General features: G+C 42.8%; 3 protein-coding genes across 5 annotated transcripts; 2 read left to right on the forward strand and 1 right to left on the reverse strand.

Annotated features, from left to right (window-relative positions):
* Nucleotides 1-1073: 1073 nt before the first annotated feature.
* hgs (hepatocyte growth factor-regulated tyrosine kinase substrate) lies at nucleotides 1074-12213 on the forward strand. Of its 2 annotated transcripts, none has more exons than XM_086133313.1 (20): nucleotides 1074-1253; nucleotides 2272-2356; nucleotides 2438-2513; nucleotides 2608-2700; nucleotides 3845-3968; nucleotides 4145-4197; nucleotides 4428-4496; nucleotides 4634-4758; nucleotides 5561-5669; nucleotides 5787-5885; nucleotides 5971-6060; nucleotides 6135-6173; nucleotides 7554-7754; nucleotides 8414-8627; nucleotides 8711-8883; nucleotides 9963-10103; nucleotides 10453-10636; nucleotides 10737-10873; nucleotides 11004-11159; nucleotides 11244-12213. In XM_086133313.1, exons 1-20 carry the CDS (start codon nucleotides 1217-1219, stop codon nucleotides 11394-11396), a joined length of 2358 nt encoding a protein of 785 aa, XP_085989439.1. In that variant the 5' UTR covers nucleotides 1074-1216; the 3' UTR covers nucleotides 11397-12213. The 2 variants fall into 2 exon arrangements, with proteins under 2 accessions (XP_085989439.1, XP_085989440.1); XM_086133314.1 differs by having other exon boundaries at nucleotides 3851-3968.
* Nucleotides 12214-12265: 52 nt separating this feature from the next.
* Nucleotides 12266-15301, reverse strand: LOC147193234 (methyltransferase-like 26 B). 2 transcript variants are annotated; one of them, XM_086133315.1, is made up of 6 exons: nucleotides 14231-15301; nucleotides 13944-14106; nucleotides 13316-13375; nucleotides 13181-13248; nucleotides 12434-12512; nucleotides 12266-12364 (listed from the first exon to the last, which is right to left on the reverse strand). In XM_086133315.1, the coding sequence occupies exons 1-6, from the start codon at nucleotides 14428-14430 to the stop codon at nucleotides 12317-12319; spliced, it is 618 nt and encodes a 205-aa protein (XP_085989441.1). In that variant the 5' UTR covers nucleotides 14431-15301; the 3' UTR covers nucleotides 12266-12316. The 2 variants fall into 2 exon arrangements, with proteins under 2 accessions (XP_085989441.1, XP_085989442.1); XM_086133316.1 differs by lacking the exon at nucleotides 13316-13375.
* A 55-nt stretch (nucleotides 15302-15356) lies between these two features.
* Nucleotides 15357-19196, forward strand: mrpl12 (mitochondrial ribosomal protein L12). Its single transcript, XM_086134023.1, has 5 exons — nucleotides 15357-15557; nucleotides 16817-17012; nucleotides 17330-17404; nucleotides 18406-18540; nucleotides 18809-19196. The coding sequence occupies exons 1-5, from the start codon at nucleotides 15499-15501 to the stop codon at nucleotides 18923-18925; spliced, it is 582 nt and encodes a 193-aa protein (XP_085990149.1). The 5' UTR covers nucleotides 15357-15498; the 3' UTR covers nucleotides 18926-19196.
* The last annotated feature ends 696 nt before the right edge of the window (nucleotides 19197-19892 follow it).

A 19892-nucleotide genomic window follows, 5' to 3' on the forward strand; every position in this document is an offset into this window, starting at 1 on the left:
ACGTCAGCCTGGACAAAGCTGATTGAGACTCACTGTTGAGCACAGTAAAGCAGCTACTGTACAATCGAACCATATTTTAAATGACAATGGGCATTGAGGCTGGGGTTGTGCGGGTGGGGGGGATGAATAGCTGATCAAGGCAGGGTTTACATGAGAGCCACACAGAATAAGTAGTGCCATACTAAATTAAGGCATAGAATATGATTTCAAAGCAGTATTTTACTTTATTTTCTATACTTTTATTTTCAACCCCGCTTTTCCTGAAATTAGCCTCCAGACACCAGTTGCACCAAGTGACACCAAACTAGCAAGTTAAGTACATTTACGTTTAATGCCCAAGAGATTTTGTTTTTAACCATGTCCATTTTTTATTCAACTCTTATGTGCAGTATATTTTATTTTTCCTCGTATTTAAGTTCAGTGTTAATGTTCAAACTGTGCATAATGTTCAGGAATGAAACCTCTGCCTCATTTTTGATGAGCACTTATGCCTTCTACCCCACTATATTTTAATTCTGGTCGTGGTGGTGTTACTTTGAAAGCAATTTTTAGGTGCTATCCATCCATCCATTTTCCGAACCGCTTAATCCTCACTAGGGTCGCGGGGGGTGCTGGAGCCTATCCCAGCTGTCTTCGGGCAGTAGGCGGGGGACACCCCGAATCGGTTGCCAGCCAATCGCAAGGCACACAGAGACAAACAACCATCCACGCTCACATTCACACCTAGGGACAATTTTAGAGAGTTCAATCAGCCTGCCATGCATGTTTTTGGAATGTGGGAGGAAACCGGAGTACCCGGAGAAAACCCACGCAGGCCCGGGTGCTACTTGATCTCAAAAGTTATAAAGCCATTGATCGATAAAAATCTCACCAAATAAAAACCTGAAAAAAGTCACAATTCATGTTTGGTCTGGGGTCTCAGAATAAGATGCATGGGGTTCTGTATTTTATTGTTTGTTTAGATTTCAGTCGCAGGCACTCTTTGGCTCATATTGCTGTGTTCTGGATATCCGCTGGAGGGCGCGGCCACGTTCAACAGGCTGACGTTTGTTCACCGGAAGTGAGAAGTGGGAACCAGTGCACAGCTGTGCGTTGTGTTCCGTGGCTATTTGACGCTAGCGGTTAGCCACTACGCTAAAAAGGTGAACATAACAGCGGACGCCGAGTGAGGAAAACATACACACCTCGACAGCGACTTGAAGACTTTCGGTCAACAATGGGGAAAGGCGGAGGTACATTCGAGAGGCTTCTGGGTAAGTCACCGAGATAATCGGTCATGTTACTTGTCGACTCGGTGTTGTTAAACTGCGGTGTTTTTCCAAAAGTGCGTTGTTACGAGCTAGGGCTGTGGCGCTGAGGCCAAGCTAATTTTAGCCTGCTGCTAACAAAATTGGCCGCCGATGACTAAGGGCCAGATTAGCTCGCTAATATTCACAACAGGCGATACAGTCCAGGAATGTGTAAATTAATGTTCGACAAGAATGTTGCCATCTCTTTTATTAACGTCAGTTGTGCGAGCAACAAGCTAAACAGCCAGTCATTTTTTAACCAAGCACCTGAACATACACATCATTCGCATCCTTTTGAAAATAAAGCAACGTCAACATGACGACCAAGCTGCGAACAATATCATTTGTTAAATCGTAACACTTGTCTTGTTTGTACATACTTTAGCCTGAGCCTTGTGTTCAGCAAACGGCGTTACAACCACTTTAAATAACTTGAATATTTTTGTTAACTGAATTCCTCTTTTGTCAATGTCTTCTTCTGGATCTGATTGTCCAGCAATACAGTGCTTCACAATCTCCACCTAAAACAATACGTAGCTCCCCAAGTGCCACCATTCTGATCAAAATAAAAATCGCATTTTCGTATGTTTAGTAGGTATAAGTGTTCTTCAAATGCAAGGCTGGGCAATAATTCAGTATGAATATATCCCGTGGTAGACACTTGATCAATGTGACTAGAAGTTATGCTCAAAATAATATTGATTACAAAAAAAATCAAGAAGCAACCCCCAAGTTTGAGTTGGGACACAGTCACAATGTACCTCAGAACAAACGGAGCACAAAAACAGGTTTTAATTGCACAACAACTGTTTTTGTGAACCTTGTCTGCTGAGCCAACAAAGACATTCACACAAGCACAATTCAAGGATTAATATGTTAAAGTAAAGCTAGCTAAATTCACCCTTTTTTCTTTGGGTCCTTATTTTAAATATTAAAAAAAAACAATAATTATTGATGGCGACAAATATGAAATACTTTCCAGATAAGGCCACCAGTCAGCTACTGCTAGAGACCGACTGGGAATCCATCCTGCAAATCTGCGATCTCATTCGACAAGGAGACACTCAGTGAGTCACTCGAACTGTCTCGAATTATTGTCATCTTCAGTGTTTTTTTTTTTTTGAATGAATTTGTTTCTTTCCCATCAGGGCGAAATATGCAATTGGTGCTATAAAGAAAAAGCTGAATGACAAAAATCCACATGTGGCCCTCTATGCACTTGAGGTAAGATGCTTGTGTTAAATGAGTATTGCAGCGTCATGTTTTAATACATCATGTTATGTTACTGGCAATGGCATAACAGTGACTTCCTCTTCAGGTCCTTGAGTCTGTGGTTAAAAACTGTGGGCAGACCATTCACGATGAGGTGGCAAGTAAACAAACCATGGAAGAGCTGAAGGATCTAATCAAGGTGATGTATAATTCCAGAATATAAAATGTGTCCATGGATTTGAATTGCCATCAGATGTGTGTGAGCGCGACCACCTTCGGTCTGAAGCTGAGCTCAAAACTCCTCCTAACTTGGAAACATCTCAGTGTAAGATGGCAAATATTTGATGTACTGCTATTGTCGTCACATGACCCAGCATATTTACATTAGCCTGTGCGTATATAAACAGCTCGGCGCATTACCATAAAATGACAATGTCATCACTATAAGTAACCACAGCATCATAAACCTTCATGCAAGTAATAAAGACAGCAGTATGACAGCACTTCATACAACTAAAATAAAGCAGAAGTCGCCAGCCTTTGAAAGCACGACACATAAAATATACGGTAGAAATCATATGATATTTGTGTTTGTGATAGAGAAATCTACGAACAAAATTGTATCATGTTTAAAGTTTCGGTTAATTTGGGCATGTCTAGACATACTCAGCGCAGAGGTGTCGGCCGTTTAGGCGGAGGGCCTTTCCTGAGTAATCACGTTAAAGCAAGGGGGGCGAAGGCTAAATTCAATCACAGAGTGGGAATAAACAAATTGGGAACAAAGAGTCGTTGAATACCAAAAGACAGTTTGGGAACAGCTGTCGCGCCCAGGTGGACATTAGTCATCAGCAAAGTCTGTGACTTGTGTATTCGGGTAAATCAGATCATTACCGGGGGGCGCGGGGTGCAAATCTCGGGGGCAGTGTCTTTCTTGTATTTTGCAATAAAAGTTCGAACCGGCGGAGAGGGAGGAGAGTGTGATCGCGGAGCAACTAACCGTCGTTCGCTCTCAGAGATCCGCTCCCGCCGATATTGAAGACAATTTTCCTGTGTGCCGAGTCATTTCTTTAACTTTGTCCGAGAAAATCTCTGACAGTTTGTCATTTTTGTGCTGGTCAGCAAAATGTTATTTGCCCTTGTGGAGGGGATTTCACGAATATTTGTCATCTCTGGGTTTGTTTGATATGCTTTTGTGATTAAGGGCTTGAAATTCTTTGCCAAATGGATTGTATTGCATATTTTTATACGGAGCAGTTATTTTTATATGACCGTTTTAGTGCTGACCCATTCTGCTTAAATGTTTGGAGGTTTTTTTTTTTCAAATGTAATTTTCCTTTCACCAGAAACAGACGGAGCCAAATGTCCGTAACAAAATCCTTTACCTGATCCAGGCCTGGGCCCACGCCTTCCGCAATGAGCCCAAATACAAAGTGGTGCAAGACACCTATCAGATCATGAAAGTGGAAGGCAAGTTTCAGTGTCAGTGTCTGTCCCTCTGTTATTTCAACCACTTAATGGTGAGTTTAAAATGACATCAGTTAATTCTGTGAGGCCTTTCTCAGCATTGTGGCAAGCAGGTCATGTGGCTGTCACAATGGAATGTTGGCTTTTGATTCATGTGTAATGAGCGTTTTCATTCACAGGTCATGTGTTCCCTGAGTTTAAGGAGAGTGATGCAATGTTTGCAGCAGAACGAGTAAGATACAATTTCGTTTGGGTCATATTTATGACACTGTATATACAGCACTGTACAAAAGTTTAAATGTAAAATGGGTTATAAACGTGCCCATAGCCCGACTCCAAACTATTAAGTTAAAGTGCCACTGTAAGCATTCTTGGTATTGTAAAAGAGGGCACCAAGCTCCATTTTGTGTGATGCTTCTATATCAGACGTAACATGCTGCATGTGTGTTTTTCTTCATTCAGGCCCCAGACTGGGTTGATGCGGAGGAATGCCACCGGTGCAGAGTCCAGTTTGGAGTGATGACAAGAAAGGTAGGCGGAGTGTGCTTGTAAACCGGACATGTGGACTTCCCCACAGTCTTTTCAGTCGCCGCATGTGATCAGAGCAATATTTCTATGGCCCACGTGCTGAGCCTGACCCAGATTGCATTGCCGTTTCCTTTTCAAAGCACCACTGTCGAGCCTGCGGGCAGATCTTCTGCGGAAAGTGTTCCTCAAAGTATTCCACCATCCCCAAGTTTGGAATAGAAAAGGAGGTCCGTGTGTGTGAGCCCTGCTTTGAGCAGCTGAACAAGTGAGTATCTGGATTACTTGAACGTTCTTTCGTACATATCGGTGCTGTCCTGTGAAAAATGCGTATGTCCGTTTTGGTCATTTTGTTTACGGTAATGGGAGATCCCATTACCGTAAACAAAAAGATGGACATACACCAATGATATAGTATTTACTGTAATGATGACTTCTGTGCTGCGTTAGTGTAGCTAGACTACTGTGCATTCAGATCTTAGGTTAAACCGGCAAACCCCCGTGTATTGGACTTTTCTTTGGCTATTTGAATATTTGAGCATGCTATCATGATAAACTTGCAGGCCTCAACAAAAAAAAAGGTCAACTGAACAAATCTAAATGTATCTATTCCAGAAGCTGTCTCAAAAGTCAGTTGTAGTTGCTGTCAGAGAGATTATTCACCTGGATATGACAAGTATATAGTTTTTGTGTGTGTGTGTGAGAGAGACTGTTTTGTTTTAAAATACAAACTTTGCCACATGGTAGAGCAACAACCCCTGGGAATAAAATAGAATAAGCCTTTATTTTCCCTAGAATACGGCAAAGGCAGCAAATTGACATAACTCGATTTACTGTGTGGACCCCAAAGTTTTCAGATAAGGGCCACTGAGCTAGTAAAAATGTTAGTCTGGAGCTCTGAAGGTAGATTTTTATTGCCTTTTTTACAAGATTTTATTGGATGGTGTTTGTGTGTGTCATATGAGCTGTTGTTCGACAAAACTTTGGCTGTTGTTGCCAGTGTCGTGCGTATTCTGTATTCATTCTTAAGATTGTTTGTTTGTCCTCCCCCAACCCTTTCCCCTCACCAGCCACCCTTCCTCTCCTTCACTAAGGAAAGCCGAGCTCAAACCGGCATCTACCAGTGCTGCCGAGTTGCCTCCAGAGTATCTCACCAGCCCGCTCTCCCAGCAGTCACAAGTAAATGCTCATAGTCGATGAACACGTAGAGTTAGCAGTAAACAGCAAATGCGCGGCACACAAGTGAATTGTACTGCTTGATGGCTAGAATCAAAGCTTTATTTATTCATTGTCCAGATGCCTCCAAAAAGAGACGAGGCGGCGCTGCAGGAGGAGGAAGAGCTACAGCTGGCCATTGCTCTCTCCCAAAGTGAGGCAGAGGAAAAAGAGCGAATGGTAGGATGCTTGACCACACAAGTATTTTTAGTTTCCTCTGCCTGATTATTGAGAAATGTTTAAAAAGGGCCAAATGCACTTGCAGAAGAACCCGTACTCTGTGTATCCGAAGACAGACCCCACCCCGGTCACCTCCTCGGCACCCCCAGTCAGCACTCTCTACACGTCCCCTGTGGTAAGATGCACGCCGATATCTTTCATCATCATCATCATCGTGATGCATTTGTTTACCGACTTTCTACAATGTAGAATTCATCTGCTCCGTCAGCCGAAGAAGTTGACCCCGAGGTAAGTTACACATTTTAATCCTATTTTTATTTTGATATTGCCATTTTGATAGCTATCACTTGGTCCATTTTATTATTATTATATTTGTCTTGCTTTAGGTCGGGAGCAAAAATGTTAACTCACAAATGTATTTTGAGCCTTAATGAGCCAAAGCAGGGTTCCCATGGATTCTTAAAAATTGCTAAAAGTATGGATGGCAAGTACCGCTACCAGGTATCGATATAAAGCAAATACCGGCCTTACTTTAAGGCAGTGTTTCTCAATTATTTTCTGTCAATTCAGGAGCACAATATGAAAAAAAATTTTAACCTGCAAAACAAAAATATATAAAATCATTCGTGCTGCTTTTTTTTTTTTTAAATCAAAGATGATGCTTGGATTAATGGCTACAAGTAGCAGTCACAAAGCGGGATGATTGTTGGCAATATTTGGCACGTTTTCGCTGAAAAAAACTCAAGCAATGCCAATGAGCATCACTGCCTCCAATGTAGTGGAGGTGCACGTGCACTTTATTGTAGGACAGTAAAAAAATCAAAATAAAAAAGCATGTTCCCCGAGGTCAAACGGGCCCCCTTCGACGGCGCCTCGCGCCCCCCAGGGGGGCGTGCCCCACTATTTGAGAAGCTGCTTTAAGGTAACGTACTTGTGCAGGCTGCTGATACCAGCCACGATACTCAAGGTCCAAAAAAATCTGACATCAAGTAAGTCCTCCTTGGCAATAGTTGGCACTATAGTGTGGCAATTTGACACATTGGCAAATCATCATCTGCATCGGTAAAGAAAGGTCTTTGTTCACAAATAGTTGACATTGCGTTGAATGACATTATATACATTATATCAAAAGTACAAGAGTTATCAGTTCTCAAAGATGAGTGACTGGTATTAATATAAAAATGTTATCTCATAGGGAGGACTTTATGATTGTAAGTCTCAAATATCAAGATAGTTAACATTCTTTAACAAAAAAAGTAGCTGATTTAGACGAGATTGGACATTTGGAAAATTGTGAAGTTGGTCTTGAATTTAATTTCAGTGGAATTTTTAAAAAATGTTGAAATTAGCTAAGCTTTAGGAACCTTGTGTATAGGAGAGGCAGCCAAAACACGCAAATAAAAAAGTTAAACACTCGCTAGGAGCAGGCACTTAACAGGGAGATTAACAACGTAAGGAAATGCCTAAACGGGACTGGAGTCGGAGCTCCTGATGTCACTCACTAGGCCCCACCCTTGAAACTCACAACAAACACACACTACTGTACTACTGTGGCTGAATTCTAGTTCATAAAAGCCATTTATTTCTTAACATTATCTTTTATGTATTCGTGTTTTAAAATACATGCGTCCTATTTTCTCTGACGCTTACTGCGTGGCCTCGTTTTAGCTGGCCCGTTACCTCAACAGAACGTACTGGGAGAAGAAGCAGGAGGAGGCCCGCAAGAGTCCCACGCCCTCGGCCCCAGCTCCCGTGTCACTGGCCGAACCGCCGCCACCAGTCAGCGTTCCCGTCAGCGTTCCCGTCAGCGCGCCAGCCAACCAACCCGTAGAAGCTCACGTGGCTGTGCAGCCCATCAGCATCGTAGAGGTATGCTCAGGTCTTTGGCTGGGACAGGTTACAGCAGTGCCCCCAACTTCCCAACCCCCCCCCCCTTTTTTTTTTTTTGCGCCGCTGACCGATTACACTTAAAGCAATATTTTGTTGGATCACCATAGAAACAAATAAAAACCAAGTATTCATAATTTGGGATGGCACTGTGGTCGACTGCTTAGCATGGCCACCTCACACTGCATAGGTCTGAGGTTTGATTCAGCCTTTCTGTGTGGAGTTGGCATGTAACCCCCGACCCCACATACACACACACACCTTTCCCACTCGCCACAAAAAAAAGATGACATTGTTAATTTTTCAAACATATTGAATATTCATTATTGCTGAGGTATTTGCTGTCCCTTTGAAAATGATGAAACCACAATGTTACACTACTGCAAACTACAAACACAATCAAAAATAAATGTTTAGTTTCTTTCTGTGTTGAAGTGTTGATCATAAGTTTCAAGATGGTGTCTTGTGTGTAGAATTTTAAAGAAAACAATTCATTAAATCCATTTTGTAGTCAGGTGGCCACAAAGCAAAATGCGGAAGACATGAAACTCTGCCAATGCATGTCCAGACACACTGTATCTAATTGGCTGACTTGACTGATGTGACATGGAATTTGCCTTCCCCAATGTGGCATTCTCCAGCAACAGTACCAGAACGGCGAGTCGGAGGAGAACCACGAGCAGTTCCTGAAGGCCCTGCAGAACGCCGTGACCACCTTCCTGAACCGAATGAAGAGTAACCACATGCGCGGGCGCAGCATCACCAACGACAGCGCCGTCCTGTCCCTCTTCCAGTCCATCAACAACATGCACCCGCAGCTCCTGGACATCCTCAACCAGCTTGATGAAAAACGACGTGAGTGATGGTGTTTTGTTTGTTTGTTTGTTTTTTTCTTCCTGTGCCTTGTTCTTGTCTTAAATAATCTGCTGTGCTGACAGTGTACTATGAAGGGCTGCAAGACAAGCTGGCTCAGGTGCGCGATGCTCGGGCGGCCCTCAACGCGCTTCGGGACGAGCATAGGGAGAAACTGCGCCGCGCCGCCGAGGAGGCAGAGAGGCAAAGGCAGATACAGCTGGCGCAAAAACTGGAGATCATGCGGCAGAAGAAGCAGGTACTGGAGCTCATCATATATTGGACACTGAGACAGTGGATTTGAAACCGCATGGGGTACAAGTGTAGACTTAAAGCTTCTATGCAAAGTGCCTCCATGGTCAGGAGCTCAAAAGTATCTGAACAATTCACACAAGTATAAATCTCCCAACTGCACTCAAAAAACTTGGTGAATGGGTGGGGGGGACACGTGCATCTTCATGCATTTCAATGTTCTGGAACGTTATTGATTTGAGTCATTCAACTCAAAATGTACACTGATATATTTTATAGATTATACAGAGTGAAAATTGATATGATGACGGCTTAGCTTACAACCACAGACAACATAAAATTGCCCTCCCAAGACATTCGACTGTTCCCCCACCAATCCTTAAAATCGACTCTGTGTTTAATTGATCTGAACATTGTGAGTGTCACTTTTTTTTCTTTGAACTCCTGATAAAACCTTTTCTATAATGTTCTAGTTTGGTAAAATGGACCGCCGAATGTTTATGTATATTTTTCAAGGTACTTTGTAATCGTGTTTTAAAGGTGATATTTCAATACAGTTATTACAAAAAGCATTTTAACTTAGCGCAACACAAAATTACAACTAATCATTGTTCATTGAAAGTCACTATATATTCAACTTATCTATAAATGAATGTCATTTACAAGTGGGTTGATACTATGCCGTGTTCAAATATGACATCAGCAAAGACTCTCCTGGGAGGAAGACCAGAATTTTTTGACATCCACAGGCTCCGCACTTTGGACTTATGTTCTGTTATTCGGAATGACTGTTTTAGATCACTTGTCCATATCATTTTGACCACTTGGTAATGGGAATTATTTTTCTGAAACCTCATAACTCAACTCAGTGCCGTTTTCAGACCCTCCTGTACCCCATATGGGGAAAAAGTTATAAATAAATACTGTACCTCGGTTTGAATGTCTGTCTGGACTCTTTAAAAAAATTGAAAAAAATGTCCTTGGGAATGAATGAGTTGAATTCCGGGGGAAATTAACCTACTAATATGACGCGCATGATGTAAAGCTGTCCCTGCTCTAACAAGTGTTTTGTTTGTGGTTTTGTAGGAGTACTTGGAGATGCAGCGGCAGCTGTCCATCCAGCGCCTGCAGGAGCAGGAGAAGGAGCGCCAGATGCGTCTGGAGCAGCAGAAGCACACCATTCAGATGAGAGCTCAGATGCCCGCCTTCTCTCTGCCCTATGCGCAGGTGCGCGCGCGCGCACACACACACACACACACATTCACACACAAAGCCCAGCATCATTTTACAGGAGGCCCACCTCGGTTCATATTCCTCAGTGCCTGTTCAGACTCTCACTGTCAAGAAAGTCATTTCACTTTGTGGTCATGAAAAGAAGTCTCGACTCACATGTGTGCAATTTTCCAAATAAAAGGCCAAACGCCTTTGCTTCATGCTGTTCGTCATTCCCAGTTGAAGTTGACTGACACATGAATCAAAGAGTATTAAAGGTCTTCTATCTAATCACCAAATTGTTCAATTTAACCATCTAATTTAATCAAACGAAAATCTAAACGTCTCCGTGATCCTTCGACAGATGCAGTCTTTGCCCCCAAACGTAGCAGGTGGGGTGGTGTACCAGCCTGGTGGGCCGCCCGCCTACCCGGGCACCTTCAGTCCAGCTAACTCGGTGGAAGGTTCCCCTCTGCACAACCTCTACATGAACCAGCCGGGCCAAGGCGCGCCACCACAGTACCAGGCCATGCCACCTGCTGCCACAGGTAAGTCAAGGCCTCACTTTTCACCTCCACTTGAGTCGTTTCTGCCCAAATTGTTGATTGATCTTTTTTTAATTTCCCTTTCTCTTTCTTGCTTGTCTAGATCCCAGTATGGTGAATGCATACATGTATCAGCCTGCTGCCACGAACGGTCAGCCAGCTCCTCCTCCTGGTCAGGGTCCGCCCGCCACCAGTACACCCTACTCCAACTACCAGCCCACACCCACGCAAGGCTACCAGGTCTGCCTCTGCTACCTAAGAGTCCAAAATCAAGCTTGTTTGATTTGAAATCAAGATAAATATATTTTAGTCATGATTTGGAACAACCATGGTACAAATACAAAGTTTGCTTCCCCCCTCCCCTGCACAGAATGTGGTGTCGCAGGCCACCCCCACCAACGGCATGGGCTACATGGGCTACCCGCCCTACAGCATGCAGAACATGATTTCAGCACTTCCGGGCCAAGACCCCAATATGGCCGTCCAACAACAGTATATGTCTGGCCAGCAGCCCATGTACCAACAGGTTAGTTATTTCTGACCATTGTTTAAAACACACACACACGCACACACACACACAATGTCTGGTTTTTTGGGCTGCCTGCTCTAGGTGGCTCCCCCTAGTGGCCCTCAACAGGCACCACAACCGCCACCACAGCAGCAACCACAGCAGCAGCAGCCGCCCCAACAGCAGCAGCAGCATCAGCACCATCCCCAGGTGGTCCCCGGCAATGCGGAGGCGCAGCTCATCTCGTTCGACTGAAAGCTGCTCCTCCTTGCTTGTTATCACGCGTCTCACACACTACTACCCCAAACACACCCCTCTCTTCATGGGTTACGTCTCCACCACACTGTCATGTCGTGGCGATGTGAAATGTTGTGATGCTCCCTTTACGTAAGTCTGGAAGTGGGTGGGCTAACGCGCATCTTGTTATCTGTTCCTTGTATTTCCTCCTTCATAAATAGTCTCTTAAAAATGAAATAAGAAAATACTAATTACAGGGCGAAAAAAGACTTTTAAGTGTCAAGCATGGTGATTTTGTTTTTCTTTTTTAAATTGTATTCCAGAGTGGAGCCTCTCTTGAGTACTGAATTTTTTTGACTGAGTTGGTTAGAAGTGTGTTTGTCTATAAGCAGAGGAAGCACAGTGAGAGGCTCGGAATGAACGGCACTAACTCATCAGCAGGATCACACCATAACATTCCGCTTGTTGGTTCCATCTTCTCCTTCCACACAAACTGTCTCCTTTGTTTTGGCGTTCCCTTGTCATGAATTGTTTGCGATTTTTAAAAACGGATAGGCGAAGATACATGGTAGAACCCAAGAAGGGATAGCGCAAGTACAAAGCGATAATTTATTTCATTCGCATCATAGCTCTCATACTGTGAGTATCTGCTGAAATGCATTCTTTCCGTGTGCGGGGAGGGCGACCCGAAACACATTTGCTCCGCATGTAATCCATTGCCGGTCACCAATCAGCTCCTTTTGTGACGTTGTGATTCTTCTTTCCTCCATCAAGGCCATCTGTCTGGCTCACAAGTCATTTTAAATTTATATTTAATAAATATCTTCTTATTGTCCACTTGCTTGATTGCTTTTTTTCTGTCGTTGTGCTCGAGAACAAAACACATGGGTCATGATCTCTTTATTTCTGGTCAATCAAGGGTACATTGACCCACATGGTTATATTTTTCTGAAGATGAGGCATTTGTAGCATTCTTCCATATCCACCTGTATGACAAATAGAATAATGGTGTTTGTCAACGTTTTCCACAAAAAATGTGGTTAAATGTGACTCACCATCCTCTCCATACGCATCCCATTTTCATAGGCCAACTGTCGGAGCACATCTACGTCTGGAAGTCCCCACTCGGGATTCCTGAGGGACATGACATCGTCGTCAGTGTTGAATGAAGTTGTTTTAGGTTGCGCGGGACTAACGGCACCCTCCAAATTAGAAGTGAGGATGTACACTTTTGTCTGGAACATCAATGTTAGTTTATATTTTTGTTGAGTAGAATCAATTTACATCTTGGATATAATAACATGATACAAAAGTGATATCTCAAATCCATTTTCTATACCACGTGTCCTATAAAGCTTTTTATTTGAAATTCACTAATGCATGCAAAATCATGTGTTCTATTTCACCACTGAATTAATCATAAAAAAAAAAAAAGAGGTATTTAAAAAAAGCTAATAATATATTTTTAATGCATGGTGTCTGTTGGAACAATAACTGAAGTCGCCACCAAATAAAAGAAAACATTGAGTACATGAATAAATGTGCATTTTCAATGTCACAGTGAATTAATACAAAGTCTGAAACTATTTCGTCATTAATTCAATGCATAGTTTAAATAGGATGGAATGATTATGAAGTCAGAATATTTCTTCCTCTTCCAAATGTTTTTAATGTATTTCAACTTGTCCTAAAAAACTGTATACTGAATGAATTACGATACACACCAAGTTGCTCTCTTCCCTGCTTAAAAAAAACATGCATCCATATGCAAATAAGATGGAACAAGGCACAACTAAGCTTACACTTTGCGCAGCTCTTCATGAAGGAGTTCGTTGCATCGTGGCGTAATAGTGCCGTTAATAGCGTACGCCTGGAAAATGAAGTGCGACAAAAGTCAATTTCGATTTAAAACCTGCTTTGAGAAGTGTGATACATACCCCGTATGTCACCAACAGGCCATTGTGTTTGATGATCTGACCTGCCCCGTTGAAAACACCCTTTGTTTAAAAAAACAAAAACACTAAGTTTAAACCTGTTGGAAATGTAAACATGTAGGTCATCAGATGCAACAAGGGGAAAATTTTAGAATTGTCAAGTCAACTTTCCAGACTTCAGCCCTAAAGATGTCATGATTCAGTTTGGGACCAACAGGTGGCACTGTAGGGCTCCCCCTGCAGCTGCACACCCGTTGGTCATTAGGTAATTAGTTCTATAAAAGGACTCCCGCCCGAACACTCATTGTCGGGTCATTGTTGCTGTTCCTTTGCTGCTGTCATGTTTTTTTGTTTTGTCATGTTTAGGTCATGTTTCTGTTACTATTGTTTGTGAGCTTCTGCCGTGGTTTTTGTTTGATACTTTGGATTCGTTTTGTTGTTAGGACTTTGTTTTGAATTTAGTTTTCTCTGTTTTAATACAATTTATCAAGTACACCCTGCTCCTCCCTCTTGCCTGCTTTTTGGGGTCCACCACGCAAATGTGGCAAAAGAGATTAACCCAATGTGCATTTTTGGAACTTGTGAGTTACTTGAAGCTGCACTAGGTGTAAATTGTATTGCTTGGGCCTACCTGTGCTGTCTTGAAGGGGCTGTACTGGAGTAGGTTGATAGCAACAATGACATCACAGGAACCGCGAGAGACCCCCGCCCACTTCTCCCATGGCTCACTGGCATCCAGGTGCACAGGTGGCAGCACCGTCGTCACGTTGGTTGCGGCGATGTATGCCTTGATGCTGTCGTGGTGGTACACGTCACATGTTGGCAGCACACAAAATACAAACAGGTGTTGAAACATTCAACGGTTGGCTGCGCATAATTTGTCAAAAACCACCACTGGAGTTGGGCATGTTGTCATACCTCTGCCGAGCCCCCTCTTGGATGTCGGACGGCTGCCAGGTGACGAAGGGCATCTTCTGGGCGAAGCGGATGACATGCTGCCCGGTTCCGGATCCCAGCTCCAAGACGAAGAGCTGCCGGTGCGATTGCTTCTCCAGCACCTGCTGAAGCAACGAGCACACTTCCTCCCAGTTCCTCTCCGCCTGAGGAGACAGCAGCATGGTATATAGGAGGGATGACACCCACGAGAACCCCCTCAGCTGTCTTTTGGTGGGTTCGACCTAAGGATATAGCTAGATCAGGAATTATAATAATGGAGGGTGTGCCATGTTGACCGAGGTGAGATGTGGTTGATGGCAGATGGGTCGCAGATTACCCGTTTAAGAGGATTGATTCCCTTTGTACCTCACTACCTTCCACTTGTTAGTTAGCGTTGTAGCGCATTAGGTTACATTTACTTGGGTAACTTTCTGGATAAACTGTACTTAGTTTGAACGCAACTTACATTTACCTTTTGCTTTAGTAATTTTATGAAGAAAAGATAAACCCTATTTTTTTTCTCATACTAAGGTACATTGCACTCGCGAGTTGGTAGTAACGGGTTACGTTTCTGTTACTACGTTACATTTACCAAAAACACTGGATAGATTATGCTTGTCGGGTAGTTTTAATGCAACATGTTTTTTCCCTGTAAGAAACACTAGATTGTCATTGTGAAATAGAGCTATCTTACTACTTCTATACTTATCTTTATATTTCGAAAGTCTCGATCACATTTTTCTGCACCTCGGTCAAAGTCACCTGATGTTGAAAATCTGCCGACAGCGACGCCCAGTGCGATACTTTGGCATTGCATTAAAATAAAATAGCACATCCAAAATGTCTCAATTGCCTCATTTTGATCATTTTTAGAATGATAAAAGTATCCAACACGATAAATTTTTTGTGTACATTACTAATAAATTTGAGCAGCTTTTGATCTATTTTACGTTTTTGATTTTCAGTTACTTTTATGTAATACTGTATACTTATGATCAAAGCACATGGAAAAAGAGAAATTGGAACTCGCAAAAAAGCGATAAATAAACACGATGTGTTTGCTAGGTTCTAAGCGGGTACCCGTAGTTGTTCGCAATGCATGCCGGGTAGGTCAGCTTCATTGTGGAGGGACGGCGCCATGTGCTTTTGAGGTAGAGTCGCTTGTGTAAAACAGCGATTCGCTTTCGACAAACGAGGCCGCTCATTGAAGAGCAACGCCGGCACGTGAAGATTCCGGATTACATTTTAGCATGTACTGCACCAGACGCTGCCTTCGAACGGTGCTGCGGGCTGCGGTGAGCCTCCACCGGTACGTTTGCACTCACGCTTCCTGCGGCGGAGTACGCGCGGCATCCAACCGGCTCGTCAAGGGCAGACGGCCGGCAGATGACAGTGCAGCCTCTGCATAGACTTTACAATATCACCAATTGTTCATCGTGGTTCTTAACAATGTTTGAAGTCGGTTCTACATTAGCTATTGAGCTGCAGTGTCAGCTCTTGTTAGCAATTTGTTGTACTAATGTCTCCTCGTTCTCCATTGATAGCCGTGTGTAGGTCAAGTGCAATTTGTACACACGTTTTAGACACCATACTACATATTGCACATATTTAGTGTTTCGTTTTTCGTTTCAACATTTTTTATTGTCGGCAGTCAAGGTCACTCATATGTGTAATGATGCTCGCGAACGTTCTGACACCGTTGTGAAGGCAGCTGTTGAAAACGCGTGGTTTGTTCAGTAGTGACTAAACTCTGATTTTTGTACTGTTAAAATTGAAAATTGACCAGTACTTTTAAAAGAAGCCGTGAAGGTCCATACATGCATTTAAAAACTGCGGTCAGGCCAGCCTTATGCTTGCAAAATTGAACTCAAGCCAGCCGCCAATACTTTTTTTTACACTCAGGTGTATACTGTAGTTCAAAATGTCAGATTTCAGAAGCCATTTATATCGAAATGCAACATCTGATCCTAATGAAAATGCTGTGGTTGGATACCAAGGGTGGCCTAGTGTTCCCGGTCTGGTTTCGGGATAATGAAAAATCATTTTTTAAATGGCGAAATTTTAATTATTGATGTAGACTTAACTTGTTTCTATCTCAACTTCAGACCGCTTCTTGGTGCTATTCTGAGACAGTTTTCATAATCCCCGGGTGAGCTCATCGTTGAAAAATTATTTCATAACATTATTTTAAATCCAAACCACTGAGGTGCTTTTATTTTGAAGGTGGCCAACGCCTCTCGCTGGCGGCAGATTATCGTAATGCACATATTTTACATCGGAGAAAATCTCACACCATCCCCCCAAAATAATTTTTACAAAAAGTACTGTGTATGTCCAGATATAATGTTAATTTATCTCTCTAATTGATACACTCTGTGTGAAATCTTTAGTTGTACATGAAGCTATTATGCTGTTGTTGAAATTCCCCGAAGAACCAGCTAATTGCTGGTAAAAAAACCCCCAAAATAATTGTCGAAAAGAAAATCTTTAGACATTTTCAGGGGGAGTTGTTTGCAGTTCACTCTTTGCAAGTATGTAAATTAAAGTGGCCATATATTTTTTGCCCAGACAACAGCAGCAGCAGGCGCCGGCGTGGTGCGCGCTGCGCCTCCTCAACACGAGTGCCGCTGTCCGCTCTGATGCCTTGGCCACACCGTCGCTGGACGGCGCCCCCAAGCAGTACTCTCCCAAAATCCAGCAGCTCGTCGGCGACATAGCCAGCCTCACATTGTTAGAAGTGTCGGACCTCAATGAGCTTCTCAAGGTAAACCCGTCTCCCGACTCAGGCTAGGATATGACCTCAAAAAATAAAAACACAATAAGTGATGTTATTTACTATTGACTTGAACCTGCTTACAAAATTAGTGTAGGTGAAGGTGGCCTTTTATCATGCACATTTTTGCCATGTCCGATTGAGCAATTATGCTCGCAGCTGATCACTGTAATCGACCGCAGATTTATCACCACTACGAATCTTGACCATATAATCGCCCACAACTACTACGTACTTACCCACCCAACCAACCCCTTTTCTTTCCCCTCCTCCTATTTTCTCTAAATGTACTTTTCCACCTGTCACAGAAAACGTTGAACATTAAGGATGTTGGAATGATGCCGATGGGGACAATGGCTGCATCAGCTGCTCCCGGACCTCAGGTAAGAATAGTTTGCCGATGAGCCTGTTGAGAACCAAAACGGCAGCCGGTCATTACTTTGACTGTTGTCTTAAGGCAAAAAAGTGTGCTTCAGTGCAGTGTGTGGGCTTTTTTTCATGGTACGCAAAAGAATCACTGACTTGAATACAAAATAAATAAGAGAAAACATTTTAAACATAACACATTGAAATCAATACAAATGAAGGGTAGTATGAAGTAACACTTTTAAAAAAGGTTTGCAAGTGCATTTAAAACCATTCGAAGGTGGACAAAGCTATGTATGGTAATTTAAATACCAATACAATATATAAGGTGTGTAATGTAGTGCCATCTACCGGTGAGCTAATAGAATGCAACGACCTATGCTGTGAGCGAGCATTTTGAAGCACGCGCACTACGGAGCCTCAGAGAGACCACATTTGGCAAGCGTGCCACCAATTTCTTCAACAGAAGTGCAACTCTGGTTTCCCAAACGACTTCCACTTTTTCCCCCAAGCGACGGCGTAAGTGCATTTGTTACACATGCTAAAGTCATGTTGAGGGTCGCCAAGTTTGTCTCCTTCGCGTATTCAGAGCAGGAAGATGGCGGCGCAACAAGGTAGCTAATGTAATATCATTCGCCATTATTTCTACAGTTACATTAAAAAAATGCGTTGATGTGATAGAACATTTTTAAATAATGAACGTTGGAAAAGCAACACATTTTTACACACTTTCCCTTTAGGTATAATTTTTTTTATTCCGGGTATTTTTATTTTATGTTTTTTTAACTTCAATGCAAGTACAGTCTTTATGACAGTTAGCGCTTAGTCTCCAAGATGTTGTTCGTATCCTTGCTTATCTTCTTGACTGCTTTATTGCTTGCTATTTTACCCGTTTAATGTGTTTTGAAGTCCACTTTTCGTTTACAAATTTGTAATATACCTGAAGCGTTATTTAAAAAAAAAACCCTGCAAAAAATTCCTTTGCCATCTGGAGTTGAGTAAAAAAAAATGTGTTCAGGCGGCGGAAGAGGAGGTGCCGGTGAAGAAAGAGAAGACTCATTTCACTGTCAAGCTAACGGAAGTCAACACGGCCGAGAAGGTCAAGCTCATTAAGGAAGTGAAGAACTGCATCCAAGGCTTGAACCTGGTGCAGGTAGGTCTAACAATCCCGCCAAAGCTTCAGGGAGTTTCATTTCAGTGAACATTGCCTTTTTTTTTTTGGCAACACTTATTCCGAATGCAGCAGCTTCTAAATGTAAAACATTCCCCTCAGCAATTCGCGATCACGGAATTTACTGCGGATTTCAAAGCACTCTGCAGAAATGAGGGCGAGAAAAAAAAAATCAGATTATCTGCTGCCTGATTAAATAGCTTTTCATGTTTCCATGTGCATGAATGGAAATTCTTTTTTTTCCGTCTAGGCCAAGAAGCTGGTGGAGTCTCTTCCTCAGGAGATCCGCGCTAACGTTTCCAAAGACGAGGCGGAGAAACTGAAAGCGGCTTTGCAGGCGGCGGGCGGCACCGTTGTCCTGGAGTAGACCGCGGCCCCCTTTTCTCTCTCACCCCGCCCTCTTGCACTTCGTCCATTTTAATTTTCGAAGAAAACTCTCCCTTCATCTATACTGCCTCTTCAGCGCCAGGGTGCACAAGTCAGACTGAACTTTTTACAAATACGCCCCATGGTCGCCTCTGCCGACATGTCTCACTTGCATGTGCGGACATTGAAAGAAAAGCTTTTCCGTTTGGTGGAGGGCACAGTTAAGTTTGTGTTACTAAAGGAATTGTTGTCATTAAAACTTGAAATATGAACACATTTTCCCATGTTTTATACCCACTAAATGTCTTTAAACTCTGCAACCAGACACATGGGATGGGATGGCTCGTTGGTAGAATGGTCATCTCCAGACCTAGAGGCTGGGGGTTCAATCCCCGTCGTTGTGACCATGTCAAAGTGTCCTTGAGCAAGATACTGAACCCTTAGTTGCTCCTGATGCTGCGTCATCAGGAGGTAAATGAGGTAACAGTTGCTGTGCAAGTGACAGCCCATTTATCCTTTACGTATACTGTACATCTTCCTGGTCAATGAAATGACAAAATTCAAGAAAAACATGTTTCAGTTGAACAGTTATTGTACAACTGTACCACAGCACATTGGGAACCGTTAGTAATATTTTGACAGCAACGCTCATATGATTATTTAATTTCATTTTAACTGAAAGAACTACGTTGAAATATTTACAGTTGATACAACTTCTCTTGGAAAATTAAAATGTGTATCTTTTTTTTGTAACCATCCATCAATTATCTGAACCGCTTCATCCTCACAAAGGTTGCAGGTGTCCTGTAGCCTATCCAAGCCAACACTGGGCAATAGGCGAGGTAAGCCCCGGACTGGTTGCTTGCCACTCGCAGGGCACACAGAGACAAACAACCATTCGTTCTTACAATCACACCTCGGGACATTATAGTGTGTTCCATTCACCTACAGTGCATGTTTTTGAAATT

The sequence above is a fragment of the Hippocampus guttulatus genome, chromosome 16, assembly GCF_054856545.1.
Source record: "Hippocampus guttulatus isolate MCC_2025c chromosome 16, RoL_Hgut_1.0, whole genome shotgun sequence".
Lineage (NCBI taxonomy): Eukaryota > Metazoa > Chordata > Actinopteri > Syngnathiformes > Syngnathidae > Hippocampus > Hippocampus guttulatus.